Below are 14508 nucleotides of genomic sequence, written 5' to 3'. Positions count from 1 at the left end.
TAGTAGGTTCAAAGTAGGGATTCTGTAGAGACATAAATAGACACAGCTCTCTCTCTATGTACATACATATATGCATAAATGCATATGTAAGTGTATACATATGTATTTGATATGCATAAATATGTACGTATATGTATATTTGTTGAGTGAATAAGCAGTGATGCACGGCTGCGGCTGAGAGCCATAAAGAAGCTGTGTGTAGACTATCTAACTGCAGGTTTTTATGCCAAGAATGCTTGTGTTTTTTTTTTTTGTTTTTTTTTTCTTTTTTTTTTCTTTTTTTTTGCTCTAATTGATTCAACACTTCGCTCTTGGAACATTGGCCTTCTTTCCCAGACATTGTTTATAGCTTGGGGAAACGGTCTCCTCCATCGGTACAAACACCGGCTGTGATTTGCATCTTCTATTTGGCTTCTTTAGACGCTGTTTGAGAAATTGTGAGTGAGTGTTATAGCCATTCTTAAACGCTAACCTGGGACATGATTTCTCCAGCAGATTCCGCGGACAGCCACTATCGCACGCCCTCCTCCTCCCTCCAGCCATCCTCTGCCAGCTCCCTTCACACCGCCCCTACTGTCAGCTCCTCTTTGCCAAGAGATGACCCAAGAACTAATACCGTAGCCACTGAGAAAACCAGAAGTGAGTCAGAGTTTCTAAACTCCCTTCCTGATTATCTGATTCTGTCCAACTGTGAGACTGGAAGGCCACACCATGCCAGGTACGCTCCCAGCACACTCTGCTCTGTCTGCACAGCCCACACTGGCTCCCCCTTCAGTGTCTGTCACTGAGATGTGCTCAGTGTGCCTGAGCAAATCAGTCCATGTAGCTGTTGCATCTTCTAGTGGGTGGGTCTGCAATCACCTCTCTCTCTTCCTGCCGCTGACAGGGCGGGGACAGATCACTATCAGCGGCTGTGAAGGATAGAGCATGCAGCTTACTAAACAAAATGAGTCATATTTCAGTATTGTGGCTTTCGTTCCTAACCTTGCTTTTTCATGCGTAGCTGACACTTACAGGATGAAAAAAAATCAACAAACCATTTCTTTTCCCCCAGCATTAACGAGTTGACGCGACCGAGGGTTATAGAGGGAATGTGTCTATATGAATAAAATAAAGGGTGATATTCGAGGAACGGGAGTGAGGCCAGCGTGGGTTTTGTGGTGGGTGGATGGCTTTCATCGTCAAACTTCTGCCAAGGGCGTATCAGTAGTGTCGCTGTGGTACCGACGGCAGCTGCCGGGGACCTGCTGCATTTCACTCACGTGTACGTGCTTTTCTTCCCTCAGTCTACCCACCAGATGTGATAGCTGGTCAAACTCAGACCGTTTATCGGGACAGACTTCATACGATGACGTTTTCGTTGACTACCTGAAGCCGCCGCCCCCCAGGTGCTTGGGCTACCACGGGAAGGAGTGTCAGCAGAAACTTTCCGCCAAGTCTCAGGCCACCCTCACCCGGAGTAGAGATTTCAGTGGGCCGTATAAGAACCTCTTTACTTCACCGTTGGTAGAAACTTCCTTAAATTCCACCATTGACGTAGATAAAAACCGAGGTTCCTTGCCCTACGGGACAAAAGAACTAGACTTAATGAACAACACGCCACCTCCCCGCCCACCTAAGCCGAGCTACCTGTTCGAACGGCGCCAAGAGGAGCAGCTGTGGTGTGGGCACAGCAGCTGCAGGAGGCCAGAAAGCACTACGACACCGAGAAGAACCTCTCTCCCTGGTTTAGATAACATGAGAACCTTGAAAGGTCAGTGTCGGATGCTAACATTCAGGCACAGCGAGAAGCCTGGCCCCTCTTGACTCCTTGGGTCCCTGGAGATGCTGAAAAAAGTCAGAGCCCTGGTCCCTTAGCCATGCCCCTGCCCCTGTGACGGACGGGCTCCCCACCTGAGAATAAGCTCCTGCTGTTTGTTTAAGGTCCCTCGGGGCCCCACGGGCTATACAGAAGGCGGTACCTCTCGCGTCGACTCTGCTCCGTTTTGTTCTCTGTCTGTCGCGTGCATGGTCAGCCCGGAGACTGAGGACCACAGCTCTTCTGTCCTGTCGTCAACAGTCCCATCAGTCTCCTTCATCATCCCACCCGACGTGTTTTTTTCCAAGTTCTAACTAGCCTATGGACCGGTCACGTGGCTTTCAACAAGCCGTCACCGTCAACCTCATGCTCCGTAGACATACCCTCCTTCTCCTGCCTTTTTCTGTGAAACCCTTTATTCTCAGGGGGTTGCCTCTCTCCTTCTCTCTCTCCCTCTCCCTCCGTCTTCATCCAAACGCAAACACTCCTACACTGCTACGTATAAGGCCACATTTTAAAGGAATTATAGAAGTTAAAGGAATGCAAATTAACTTCGAACTGTATAACTTTCTGATTCTGAGCGAGGAACTGAGTCGCTGTCAAAGACCTCCCCCGATGTCCCTAGCAGTGTGACCATTACACAGATTGCTTCCTTCCGACAACCTCGATGAAATGAATATGCGCTGATTCCACGGAGGGTCCAACGTGCCAGCACGTGAGCAGTGGAGGAAAAGGGAACCCTGAAAGTGTGTGAGCAGGTTTTGGGGAGTGACATGAATGAAACCAGGGGAGTAATAGAATATGAAAGTGAGTCTCAGTGCTTGAATGGGTCTGATAAAGCAGAGGGAACACGTCAGACCTTTTCTGCCTTCCCCACTGAGCGCCACCTGGAACCAACGTTCACACGTGGCTGCAGAGCGGGGTCGAGGTTCATCGCTGAGGAGGTGTGCGTCAGATCGATAGAGCGATTTGTGAAGATGGGACCTCCTCACGATGTTGAGAATAGACTTAAGGAAAGCAAAGCAAGTGTAAAAGCAGGAAAACCGGGTAGAAAATGAGTAGAATAATCCAGACAAACCGTAAGGGTAACCGAGACTGGGATAGATGCTTTTCAATTTGTTAAAGACGGTGGGATGCTTGATCTGTCTTGGAGATAGACCCTCACCCATCGGATGTGTGGTAGAGAAAGAATGGGAGTCGATGTCGACTTCATGATTTTGGCCTGAGAAACGGATGGGGAGCAAGGAACGAGTGGAATGAGATGGACGATGGGGCGGAGGAGGTCCGGAAGTTGTTTTTGGATGTGCCGAGTTTGAGATGCCTGCTAGATACCCTAATGGAAATGTCAAGTAACTGGTTAGAAATATGAATCCGAAGGTCAGTGAGAAGCCTAGCCTGGGCTGGACCTATGAACTTGAAGGTTGTCAGCGTATAGACAGTAAATTCACGTGACTACTTGAGATCACCAAAAGAATGGATACGGAGAATAGCAAAGAACCAAAGACTGAGCCTAGAGCCCTGCAAAGTGTGCAAATCGTGGACGAGAGGAGGAACTAGTAAAAGAAATTCTAAGCAAGCGATTGGTGAGTTAGCAGGAACCCAGCAGAGTGAGATTCTGGCGCAGACTCATTTTCCAGGTGTCTGTTTCGTAGGAATATGGATGTGAATCCATTCTAGGTGCCTGCTGTTAGTCTGATCCCATCTTTACTCTATCATAAAGTCCGTAAACTTTCTGATGTTGACGAAGGGTTTTCTCCGTATTGGTTTTATGTGGTGACATTACTAGGGACCTGGTGATGGAAAGGGAGTTAGGGACCTGTGTCGACATACACAAGTCCCACATTCTTTATCAACCACACTTCGTAATACTTTCTATGGTTTATTAAGTGCTTTCTGTGTTCCAGGCACTGTACTAAGCACTTTACATACACTAACACATCTAACCTTTGCAGCAGTCCTATGAAATAGATTCTATGATTGGTCTTACTCTACAGATTAGGAAATTGAGACAGAGAGTAGAAGGAACTTGTTAAGTGTCGCACAGCTAATAAGTGGTGGAGTTGGGATTGTAAATTAGACAGTATGAGTCCAGAGCAGCTTCTAACCAGTACCTCCGCAGGTTTGGAGACATAGAAGCATGCATGCATGCATACACACACACACACACACATACGTACATACATTTGTATATATAATACGCCTTCCCAATTCTGTCCATCTTCACATCTACGTGTCACTTTCGATATTGACATATATAACAATAAAAAATGGATGAACTTTATTCCTAACAACCTGGACTTACCTTACAAACAAAAATCGAGCAAAGAGGTCAGACACATAGAAGTATATCCTGTATCATTCTCTTTCAATAAAATTTTAAGAGGTTAAAAAAAAAGATAATGTCGACTCTTCAGTTTATTTCTCAGAGGCAACCTGACTTTTCACACTTCTAAGTTCTTGCGGGCCACCTGGCTGGACTGCTCGGCAGTGCTCGCCATCATTGGCCATCCTCTCCTTCCTCAGGCCCAGTGGCACCATGCCCCCCAACTGTCCTCGTCACCCTATGGTTGCCCTCTGAGGATGAGCCGGTGAATATTGGATTTCTCTAGGGTTGGTTTGTTTGTTTGTTTGTTTGTTTGTTTGTTTGTTTGTTTAATGCCTACAGCACCTGATCTTCCTAGATGGTCTCCCATCCGAGTACTAACCAGGCCTGACCCTGCTTAGCTTCTGAGATCAGACGAGATCGGGCGTGTTCAGAGTGGCGTGGCCGTAGCCTAGGGTTTTATTGTCAATCTTCTCTCAACAATTGCAACCCAGATAATCCCATGTACTCTCAAGGTTCTGACTGTCATCTCTAAGCTGTCAGTTCCTCTAGAATTAAATCTCTTTTGAGTTAGGCCCATATATATGTTGCCGCCTTCTGGATATGTCCTTTCAATCCGACAATCATCCTACATGTTGATGTCACACTGTTTATTTGTCATATCCATCTGCCAAGTTTTTAATCCTGTATTCAACTTTCCTCTCTCTCCACTCCTGTACCTGAGTAGCTGACCGTCGCTGCAGAAAATCACAGTCACCAAGTCATGGTCACAGACCTCAAACGAGCCCTCAGTGCTGCTCGGCAATATGGAGACTTCTCTGTTCACCCCGTTCTCCTTCTCATCACAAGGGAGATCTCACGCCTCCCCTCCTCTCCTCAAACCTCCAGCTCTGTCTCCACCATCTCTAAGCTCAGAAAATTCGTGCAATAAGCGCAACAAGTACTTGTTAATTATTTGCTATATATCTTCCTAATTCACAGACAGAACGAAAGCCATCATGCAGAAACTTCTTCAAAATCTGGTCTGATCTCCTCCTGTTGCAGAATGTGTTCTGACCGCCCAACTGGACTTAAGAGCAAGTCTTGCTTATGGAAACTGTGTTGTGCTTCTCTGCCTCTACAGAGCTGAGCACAGGGCCCTGAGGTCCATGGCGACTTGGTGCCTACTTTACATTGATGTTGTCCTGCGTTTCTCACCACCCCATCTCGTTTCTTGCAGCTGACGTGGAAGGCCAATCAAGACACCAAGACAAGCGCCTTAGTTTAAATTTGGTGAGTTTGGCACTTGAGTTCCTTTAAGCCTCATTTTTACCAAAAATAGCCTGACCTGTATGTGTTCCCTTGAAGTATTTTGAGACTCAGCACTCTAAATCTCTGACGACCCTTCCGGTCACCCCTTAAAGCTTGGACTTGTCTGGGAACTACTAGATTTAGTATCTTGTACGGACCCTGCCAGTTCTGGTGGTCCAGACACATTTGCCCGACGGGGTAGCTCTTTAAGGCATCACTTTGTATTTAAAGCATTTGCATCAAAATTCATAACCCTGTGTCTTCTAGCCTCAGATCTAGGAGGGTCATCGCCTACCTCACATAAGTCCAGAGGCAAAGCTTGAGTAAAAGGCTCGTCTGACTTTCCCAGGGAAGTTCAGAGATATTCTTGAATAATTTGCAACTGAGAGCCAGGGTGTAGGTGAGGCTGCCCACTGGGCGCAGCCTCTGTGACTGTTCTGTGCTTCTGAACCTGTACCATTTTTTTTGGCAGCCATGCAAGTTCTCCCCAGCGTACCCCACAGCTTCATCCAATGATGATGATGGCTATGTACCCATGGGCCCCCTGCCCGCCCCGCCTTGTCCCAAACCCCAGTGCAACTCTGACGACTACATCCCGATGAACGGAGGATGCTTCTCTAGCCCACTGCCTATGCTGCCTGCAAACATGGAGCCTCCCCCAGTGAATAGAGATCTCAAGCCTGAGAGGAAAGGTAAGCCATTCGAGCAGGACTACTGTGCAGGAGAGGGGTGCAGGGCCTGGCAGCCATGTGAAAATTTCCTTCCCAACCTTCTCTGGGAAGGAAGCATTAGAGCAGCGGTCGCCAACGTTTGTGGCACCAGGGACCGGTGCTCCTATGGGAATCTAATGCCCGATGATCTGAGGCGATGATGCTAGCACTGGGGAGTGGCTGCAAGTACAGATGCAGCTTTGCTCCCTCACGCGCCACTCAACTCCTCTCTGCAGCCTGGTTCTTCACAGGCCACGGACCCGTACGGGTCTGCAGCCCGAGGGTTGGGGACCCCTGGACTAGAGAAACCATTCTAGAGGATTGGGAAGTATAAGAGCGAGGATCAAAAGGGAAGGGCTGGGGAACCTTGCTGCCCCAGATCATCACAATTAAAGGAATCAGGGGACTTACAGACACCATGGCCCTGGAAATACAGCCTTACAAGGGCAGGTTCGTTCCAGGGGGCTCATTTTGGCTGCATCCCTAACAAAGACCCAGAAGTGAGCGATGATGGCTGGGAGCAGAACCTCCCTGACATCTCTTCACGTAAACAGCACTCGAATGTCAACACAGTGCCCTCCTCCTGTAAAACAGCCAAAAATGGCCTTTGACACTAATTTCTGAATGTCAGACCTGGTCATGTGCAACTTAGCACTCGCCGACTCTCTGTGTATGCCTATCAGCAGAGGTGTTCAGGGTGGGTGAGGACTTTGGCAGTGAGCGGTCTGGCTCCTATTTGCACAGAGCCCCTTGAAGCATCTGCATTTATCTCAGGCACCTTTTCTGGTCCGCTAAGCAGCATGGATAGGCAGAAGGAAGGACAAAAGGGATAGAAGAAAAGCAGGTCAAAGTAACTTTCTAACGTCATCCTTGCTCACTATCACCTGCTCAGTAGGGCCGTGTGATTCCAAAGAAATATCCGATCCAATGACCGTGACCTCTGACATTCCCATCTGGTACATTCCCACCTCTCTTTGCCCTTCGGAAAAACTACTGCCTCAGCTGGCAGTGCCCACAGCTGGCAGCTAAGTCCCTCACTCAACGCCCGGTGTGTCCTAGTCTCACCCCTTCAGTTTGAGTCAAGTCACATTGACAACGTCTGCCGTGTGCGTAACGCTGTGCGAGGCGCTGGGTGGGATGAATGATGAGGAAGCAAGGAGGGTTCTTCAGTGTGAGGGGGCTGAAGATATACAAAAACCATCTGGAAGAAGAAGAATTATGAAGTCGGTACTAAATAGGAGAACAGACCCTGTCTTATGAGGTTCAGAGGAAATAACCATTCATTCTGGTCCGAAACAATTTAACAAGGACCTGTAACTTGGAGGTATGTACTATTGTTTTGTTCGATTCATTTTCTCTAGCAGTGCTGTCCGGCAGAACTTTCCGTGATGATGGAAATGTGGCCATCGAATACTCGAAATGAGGGCTAGTGTAACTGAGGAACGGAATCTTCCATTTTCTTTCATTTGAATAAATTTTAATTTAAATCGCCACATGTGGTTGTGGCTACCCTACTGGACAGTGCAGCTCTCTAGAACCCGGTGATCAAAGGCATAAAGATAACAAATGGACTTGGGGTTGGAGAGTCATTTGGTGGGTGTGAAGGTGGACGCCTAGGCCAGGAGAGGCTGCTTTTCTGGCAGGGTGGATGCATGGATGGACCATGGGGCCCGACCGGGAGAGAGCTGGTGGTGAAGCCGGGAGGCGGCCGGTCGGTGAACCCCATGCCAGGATGTCATGCCGTCAGGAGAGACCTTTCTAGCTGACCACCTTGCCCAGGTCTGAGGCTCCCAGGAAACGGAACAGCAGGAAAGTTACTGTACCAGGCTTTAGTGATATTCAGGGCGGGAGGAGTAGTTAAACTGTCTCGACTTACATCATCTAGTGGAGGAAAGATACAAAAGCAACCTGGCCGAGGCAGTGATCGAGGAATTACATGCGTGAGCAACTCAGCCAGGTGGGCCACTGAGGCGGAATGAGGGTCAGATGCCAGGTGGTTCTCTAAATGCCAAGGCTGCTGCAATGAACAAATCAGAAAAGCGCCTGGCCTCCCAGAACCCAGTAAGTCTAGACCTGGATCAGATAATCACAGATAAACGTATCACAAACGGGGAATGCTGTACAGGGCAAGTACAGGAACTCGCGAGAGCCTGCGGTGTGGAGTCTGCTCTTGTCTGGAGGTCAAAGAAGGCCTTCCTAATCAGCCGAGGTCTCGAGGTGACTCACCGGGCAGAGGGGGAAGAATATTCTAGGCAGAAGGACGATGAGGCAGACACCATGGACTGGAGGCGAAGACTAGAACCTGGGTGATCATTTCTGCCTGCGCTAAGAAAGGTAAAATTTCAATTTTGGGCAGACATACCGAGTGGGATGGAGGCACTGGTATTCACTAAAGTCAGAGGCTTTCATCTGTTTTATCCATACTGTGCCTCTAACACCTAGAACCGTGCCTGACATATAATGAGTTCTTAATAATTGTATATTGACTAAATGTATTGCCTCATCGTTAACCTCCAGCTGGTAATGTTTGCTCGAGTTGTCCTCTCTCCTCCCAGTGAGGCAGGGAAGAGTAGGACAATGAGATTCACACTCATCATCAGTGCTGCTTGTTAGTAAATTTGAATTTGATGTGGTAGGTAAGTGGAACGTCGTCGTCGTTTTTTAGTCTTTAGATTCTGGCCTTGAACTCCTGAGAACTGACTCTATTGGATATTGTGTGTTACTTTATAGCGCGACTACCTCCCACGGACCAGAACAGCTTCTCTACCATTCGAGAACATGCGTCTCTAACCAGGACCCACACCGCGCCTTGGTAAGTCTCTGATTGCTCGAAGGGGCCTCATTTAGCATTGACACTCCCATAGGTCTTAGTTAGGCCTCTCCGATTGAATGTAGTTGAAGCCCACTTGGGGTTTATTATCACGAGCCAGAAGTGTTTCGCCGATCACAAAGGAAGGAATATAATTGAATCTCCCAGGATACTGGGATCAGGAAGGAGAGGGCCGCCGGGAACCCCAGAAATCCTTCTCACATTTGTTCATTCCTCTTTCTCTGGAGAACTCTTTCCTTCGTTGCACCATCCTCATGGCCAAAGATCACTAGTACCATAGTTCCTGAGCTTATTTATTTACATGCCACACAGTTCCAGTACCCACAGAGACAGGCTCTTTTCAATCCCGATTCACAGTTCGTTCCTGTGAGAGGGCATTATATTACCCCAGCGTGAGTGGAATCGACTATGGCTCAGGGGAAGGCCAGTCGTACTGACGTGGCTTCCAGAAAGCTCAACTTTGTGAACCAAGTAGAAGCGAATTCTCAGAGAAAGAGGGATGGTTCACGGGCTTGGTGGACAAACCTCAAAATGTATCTGCACTCTCTAGTCTCATCTTTTAGAAGTTGCATTTTCAGAGTCCTGAGCCTTGTTCGAGGAGTTTCTTGGTTCCCTCTAAATGCCAAAGGACACAATCACTTTGTATAGCAGAATTCTGCGATGAGCTATATTTTCAGCCAAGACTGTAGAGACTCAGTCTGTGCTTCTGACTCAGGAGATGGATGAACGTCGATTCACAATCTTGTCCTCATCCCATCGGAAAAAGTGGCCACACTTCCTTACTTTTCCTGGTGACTTTGAATGGACACAAGAGAGCCCCAAAGGAGTTTTTTTTTTTCCATAAATGATATGATACCTTAGTCTCTTTCTAGAAAGCTCATGAACTGTGTCACATGGAGGGCCTGGAAAAAGCAGCTTTCGAGAATTAGGAGTCATTTGCCCCAGAGTGGGACAGAAGCTGCTGGGCAGTCTCTACTGCTTTAGGAATCGCTTTGCCCGGAAGGAAGTTGTATCTGGAAGGGGAGGGTGGAAGCCCCACGGGGGCCATGTCAGTTCCTGGCTGGCTTTCAGAGCAGCTGTAAGACATCGCTTTGACCTCACCTATATTTTCGTTCTTAGCAATCGGACCAGCTATCTCCCTCCAGAAAGAAATAGTATTAGTTCTGCAAGATATGCCAATTCTGCTTCCAGAAAAGAGGACGAAATCTACATCCGAATGGTAATCCTATATTTTTCATACTCTTATTCTTCGGCCCAATCAATATTCTTATGAGTTGATTAGACTTCAGAAAGCCCCATGCAATCTTAACATGATCACTCGGCTGTAATACCAGGTTACAGTGCTTTCCAGACTGCAAACAAATATATTTGAGGCTGGTTTTCTTTCCTGCGATGTGCAGCTCTTGTACCATTTGGAGACCACAGTATTTCAGGAGTACCCAAGGCTGAGGCACGTGTAATAGGAAAATGGAAATGTCAGCAGTCCTTGGCACCAGGGCCATGATATCCTGTTTGACCCCAACAGGTTTGCAGTTCCCCGGGTATCTAGAATCTAAGCTTTGAAAACACACATGGGATGGATCCTTCCACCAGACTACTTGGTGGCCCTACCCTGACTGTCTCTGAACCTTTCCAAAGGATGAGACACTTAGAACCCCGCTGAGAGGTGGCTACCGTGTCCTAGGCTGTCCTAGGCCGTGGATGTGTGTCTTAGTCTCCCGGAGAGCCCTGTTATAAGGTCCTTTGTAGATCTGAGTAGATAGAGACCTGACTTCTCTGTCCTTTGATTAACCATTTACAGCTCAAGAGTCCTAATCTCTTTCTGTCCTCTGATGTCACTTCTATTCTCTTTACCTTGGATTCTATTGAGAATATGAGTTTTTGAAGGGAGGAGGAGGGGCGTTCAGCACCTCTGGGAATCAATCAGGCACTTGAGCCAGATTTGCGCTCATTCCGCAATTTAAAAAATATTGGTACTTTACAGACAATTCTCCAGAGAGAATTCCTCTTTAAACTATGAAATTTTGAAAAGAGATCTCAGAAGGACAAATTTCAAGGCAACGCGACTATACTTTTGAGAAGATAATTCTGCCCTTCTATATATACGTGAGGGATAATAAGCAATTTAAAATCTAAAACGGGTAATCTCCACTGAAGCAGTCATTAAATGCTTCGTTTTGCCTTTCTAGTTGATACAAATTGTGCTGTAAGCGCACTTAACCATACGCAGTTGGAAAGTGACTCATGTACAAATCTGCTGTGATATTCCCAATGTTTTTCACACTTAGTAATGGCCCTTGGGAGACTGGTAGAAGAAAACACTCTTACAAAGGATGCTGACCAGCTGTGCTCTGTCTCCAGAGAACAGAAAAGGGAAGTGAATGTATAACCGAATAGAAGCAAGTGCATAGTCATTCCAGGCACTAGCAGTCCGTTCCTGCTCTTGGAGGCTGTGAGAAAGAGCAGCGTTTCATTAACAACATGGTTAAAGGTCGATTTCTTGCCTAAGTTTATAATCATTGCCTAACGACTGTCTCCGCTCATTGCTAGGTAATACAACACAGAAGATCACGAGCCCAGAATAACTAGCCAAAGGAAGTGACTCCTGTGAGGGAACCACCATATACAAGTGTTTTTATTTTTTATTTTTTTTTTAAATGCCAGTTGATTTTTTTTTTCATACTATATATACATACATTTTTTAGCATTTTATTTTCTTATTTTCCCTCTCCCCCATATAAGTGTTTTTAAAGGCTGTCCCATCTCATTCAATCGTGCGCTTTATTTTTAACTTCACTTATACGAGATTTCCAAATGACTTTGATTTACATTATTTCACTCATCCCACACAGCGATCCTATGTGGTAGACAGAACTAAAATAATTTGATTTGGGTTTTGCACATAATCCTATGCGTTATTTTTTTTCTTTGAGGACAAGTTCTGATCTGAATGGAAAAATTTAGGCCAGGGGCTGAAATACGAGTTTTGTTTTATTACTGTATCCTTCTTTAGTTACTTTAAACTTGGGTTGTGAAATTTATAAAAATTTAGAAGAATGAGCATAATTTCAATTTATGTTATCTCTTTTCTATGGGGTTTTCACACTCTTTAACTTTAATAGTTTTGTAAGGTTTTTATGATAGAATTCTGAACTCCTTAATCTCACATTAAAGTTTTATATGGTATTATAATAACTTCAGTTTTTAGATTATCTTACAGTGAAATTGACCTTTTCCTGGTGTGCAGTTCAGTGAGTTTATTTTTATTACCACAATACGTTTAACATCCATCGCCACACAGTTAACATTTTTTTCTTGTGATGAGAGATTCTTAGATCCACTCTTAGCAACTTTCAAATATATAATACAGTACTGTTAATAGTTACCATGCAATACATTACATCCCATGACATATTTATTTTAGCGGTGAGTTTTAACATACGCGTAGATTCGTGGAACCACAATCAGGACACAGAACGGCTGCGCTACTCTAAGATACTCCCTCGCTTCACCTTTACATTGTCACATCCTCCCCACAAGTCCATTCCCTGGCAACGACTGATGTGTTCTTCATCACTGTACTTTTCCTTTTCGAAAATCCACATAAATGGGCTCGTGTAGTCTTCCATCTTCTGAGACCGGCTTCTTTCACTCCGCGTAATATCTTTGAGATTCATTCAAATCGTTACACGTGTCAATAGTTTTTTTATGTTTTGCTGCTGGTTAGTATTCAAGTGCGCGGATGTGCGGGTTTGTTGATCCACTCACCCACTGAAGGACATTAAGATTGTTTCAAGTTTTTTGGCAATTATATATTCGCGATTATGTATTCATGATAATTATGAATTGTTATAAACATTCTTTTACAGATTGTTTTTGTTTTTTTTAATTTTTTTTTACCGTAGTGAGTCGTATAGCATAAAATTTACCATCTTAATCGTTTTTAAATGGTTGCTGTGCAACCATCGCCACCATCCATTTCCAGAACTTTTTCGTCATCCTAGACAGAAACTCTGTACCCATTGAACAAATAACTGCCTAATCCCTCTCCCTCGAGCCCCTAGTAACCTCTGTCCTACTTTTCGTCTTTGTCAATTTGCCTATTGTGGGTCCTTCATATAGGCGGAATCATACACTATTTGCCCTTTTGCGTCGCCTTCTTTCATTTAGCATAAGGTTTTCGAGATTCATCCCTATGGGAATTTTCATTCCTTTTTAAAGCTAATAACTCCATTGTACGCAGGAACCACATTTTGTTTATCTATTCATCTGTTGGTGGGCATTTGGATTGTTTCTACCTTTTGGCTGTTAAGAATAATGCTGCTATGAGCATCAGTGTACAAGTATTTGTTTGAATCTTGGCTTTCAAGTCTTTCAGATATATATCTAGAGGGGGAATTGCTGGATCACATGGTAATTTATGTTTGAGTTTGGAGGAACCACTAAACTGTTTTCCACAGTGGGGAAACCCTTTTATGTTCCCAATAGCAACGAAGAATGGTTCCGAATTTCTCTACATCCTCATGGACACTCTCTATATTTGTTTTTTGTTTGTTTGTTTGTTTTGTATAACAACCATCCTAACGGGTGTGGAACGGTATCTCATTGTGGTTTTCATTTGTATTTCCCTAACAGCTAGTGAAGTTGAGCACCTTTTCATGTGCTTATTTATCATTTTTATGTCTTTGGAGAAATGGCTAATCAACACTTTTGCCCATTTTTGAATTGGGTTGTTTGTTTTTTTTTATTATTGAGTTGTAGAAGGATTTTTTTTGTTTTTTAAAAAAATACATTATAATGTGTGTGTATAATGTACTATTTCTTTTAGATATTTTAGATTTAAAAACCCTGTAAAAACATTGAAATGTAGAAAACTAGAAAGGAAATAAAAATCTTCCAAATAATTTTTTAAATACTTTATAGATATAAACCCCTTATCAGATAACGATTTGCAAATATTTTCCTCTATTCTGTGGGTTGTCTTTTCACTGTCTTGATACTGCCCTTATACGTACAAAAGTTTTTGATTTTGATGAAACCAATTATTTCTTTCTTTTATTGTCTGTGATTTTTGTGTTATATCCAATAAATCATTGCCAAATCCAATGTCACGAGGTTTCCCCTGTTTTTCTTTGAGAGTTTTATAGTTATAGCTCCTATGTTGAGGTCTTTGATCCTTTTTGAGTAAATTTTTGTATATGGTCTAAAGTTAGGGTCTAACTTCACCTCTTGCATATAGAGATCCAGTTTTCCCAACATTATTTGTTGGAAAGACTGCCCTTTCCCCATTGAATGGTCTTGGCACCTTCATTGAAAATCAACTGACCATAAATGTGAAGGTTATTTCTGGGCTCTTTATTCTATTCCATTGGTCTATATGTCTGTCCTCATTCCAGTATGATACTGTTTTGATTTCTATAGCTTTATAGCAAGTGCCAAAATCAGGAAGTGTGAGTCTTCCAACTTTGTTCTTCCTTTTCAAGATTGGTTTAGCTATTTAGGGTTCCGTAAGATTCCATGTGAACTTTGGGATGGGCTTTCCTATTTCTGCAAAAAA

The 14508-nt window shown here is 44.7% G+C and overlaps 1 protein-coding gene and 1 pseudogene across 1 annotated transcript in view; one reads left to right on the top strand and one right to left on the bottom strand.

The window, feature by feature from the left end:
* Positions 1–365: 365 nt before the first annotated feature.
* Positions 366–14508, top strand: part of GAB3 (GRB2 associated binding protein 3) — a gene marked incomplete at its 3' end in the record, with an annotated part of 19509 nt that continues 5366 nt past the window's right edge. The window contains exons 1-6 of the mRNA XM_039867039.1: positions 366–718; positions 1287–1753; positions 5341–5393; positions 5884–6103; positions 8852–8933; positions 10071–10170. Of these exons, the coding sequence (XP_039722973.1) occupies positions 480–718; positions 1287–1753; positions 5341–5393; positions 5884–6103; positions 8852–8933; positions 10071–10170 (1161 nt within the window). The remainder of the gene's footprint in view (positions 719–1286; positions 1754–5340; positions 5394–5883; positions 6104–8851; positions 8934–10070; positions 10171–14508) is intronic.
* On the bottom strand, positions 4455–4573 carry LOC120605948 (uncharacterized; annotated as a pseudogene).

Source organism: Pteropus medius, unplaced genomic scaffold (assembly GCF_902729225.1).
Source record: "Pteropus medius unplaced genomic scaffold, Ma_sr-lr_union100, whole genome shotgun sequence".
NCBI classification, from domain to species: domain Eukaryota; kingdom Metazoa; phylum Chordata; class Mammalia; order Chiroptera; family Pteropodidae; genus Pteropus; species Pteropus medius.
Note: the sequence above shows the minus strand (reverse complement) of the source record. Positions and strands in the feature narration are given on the sequence as shown.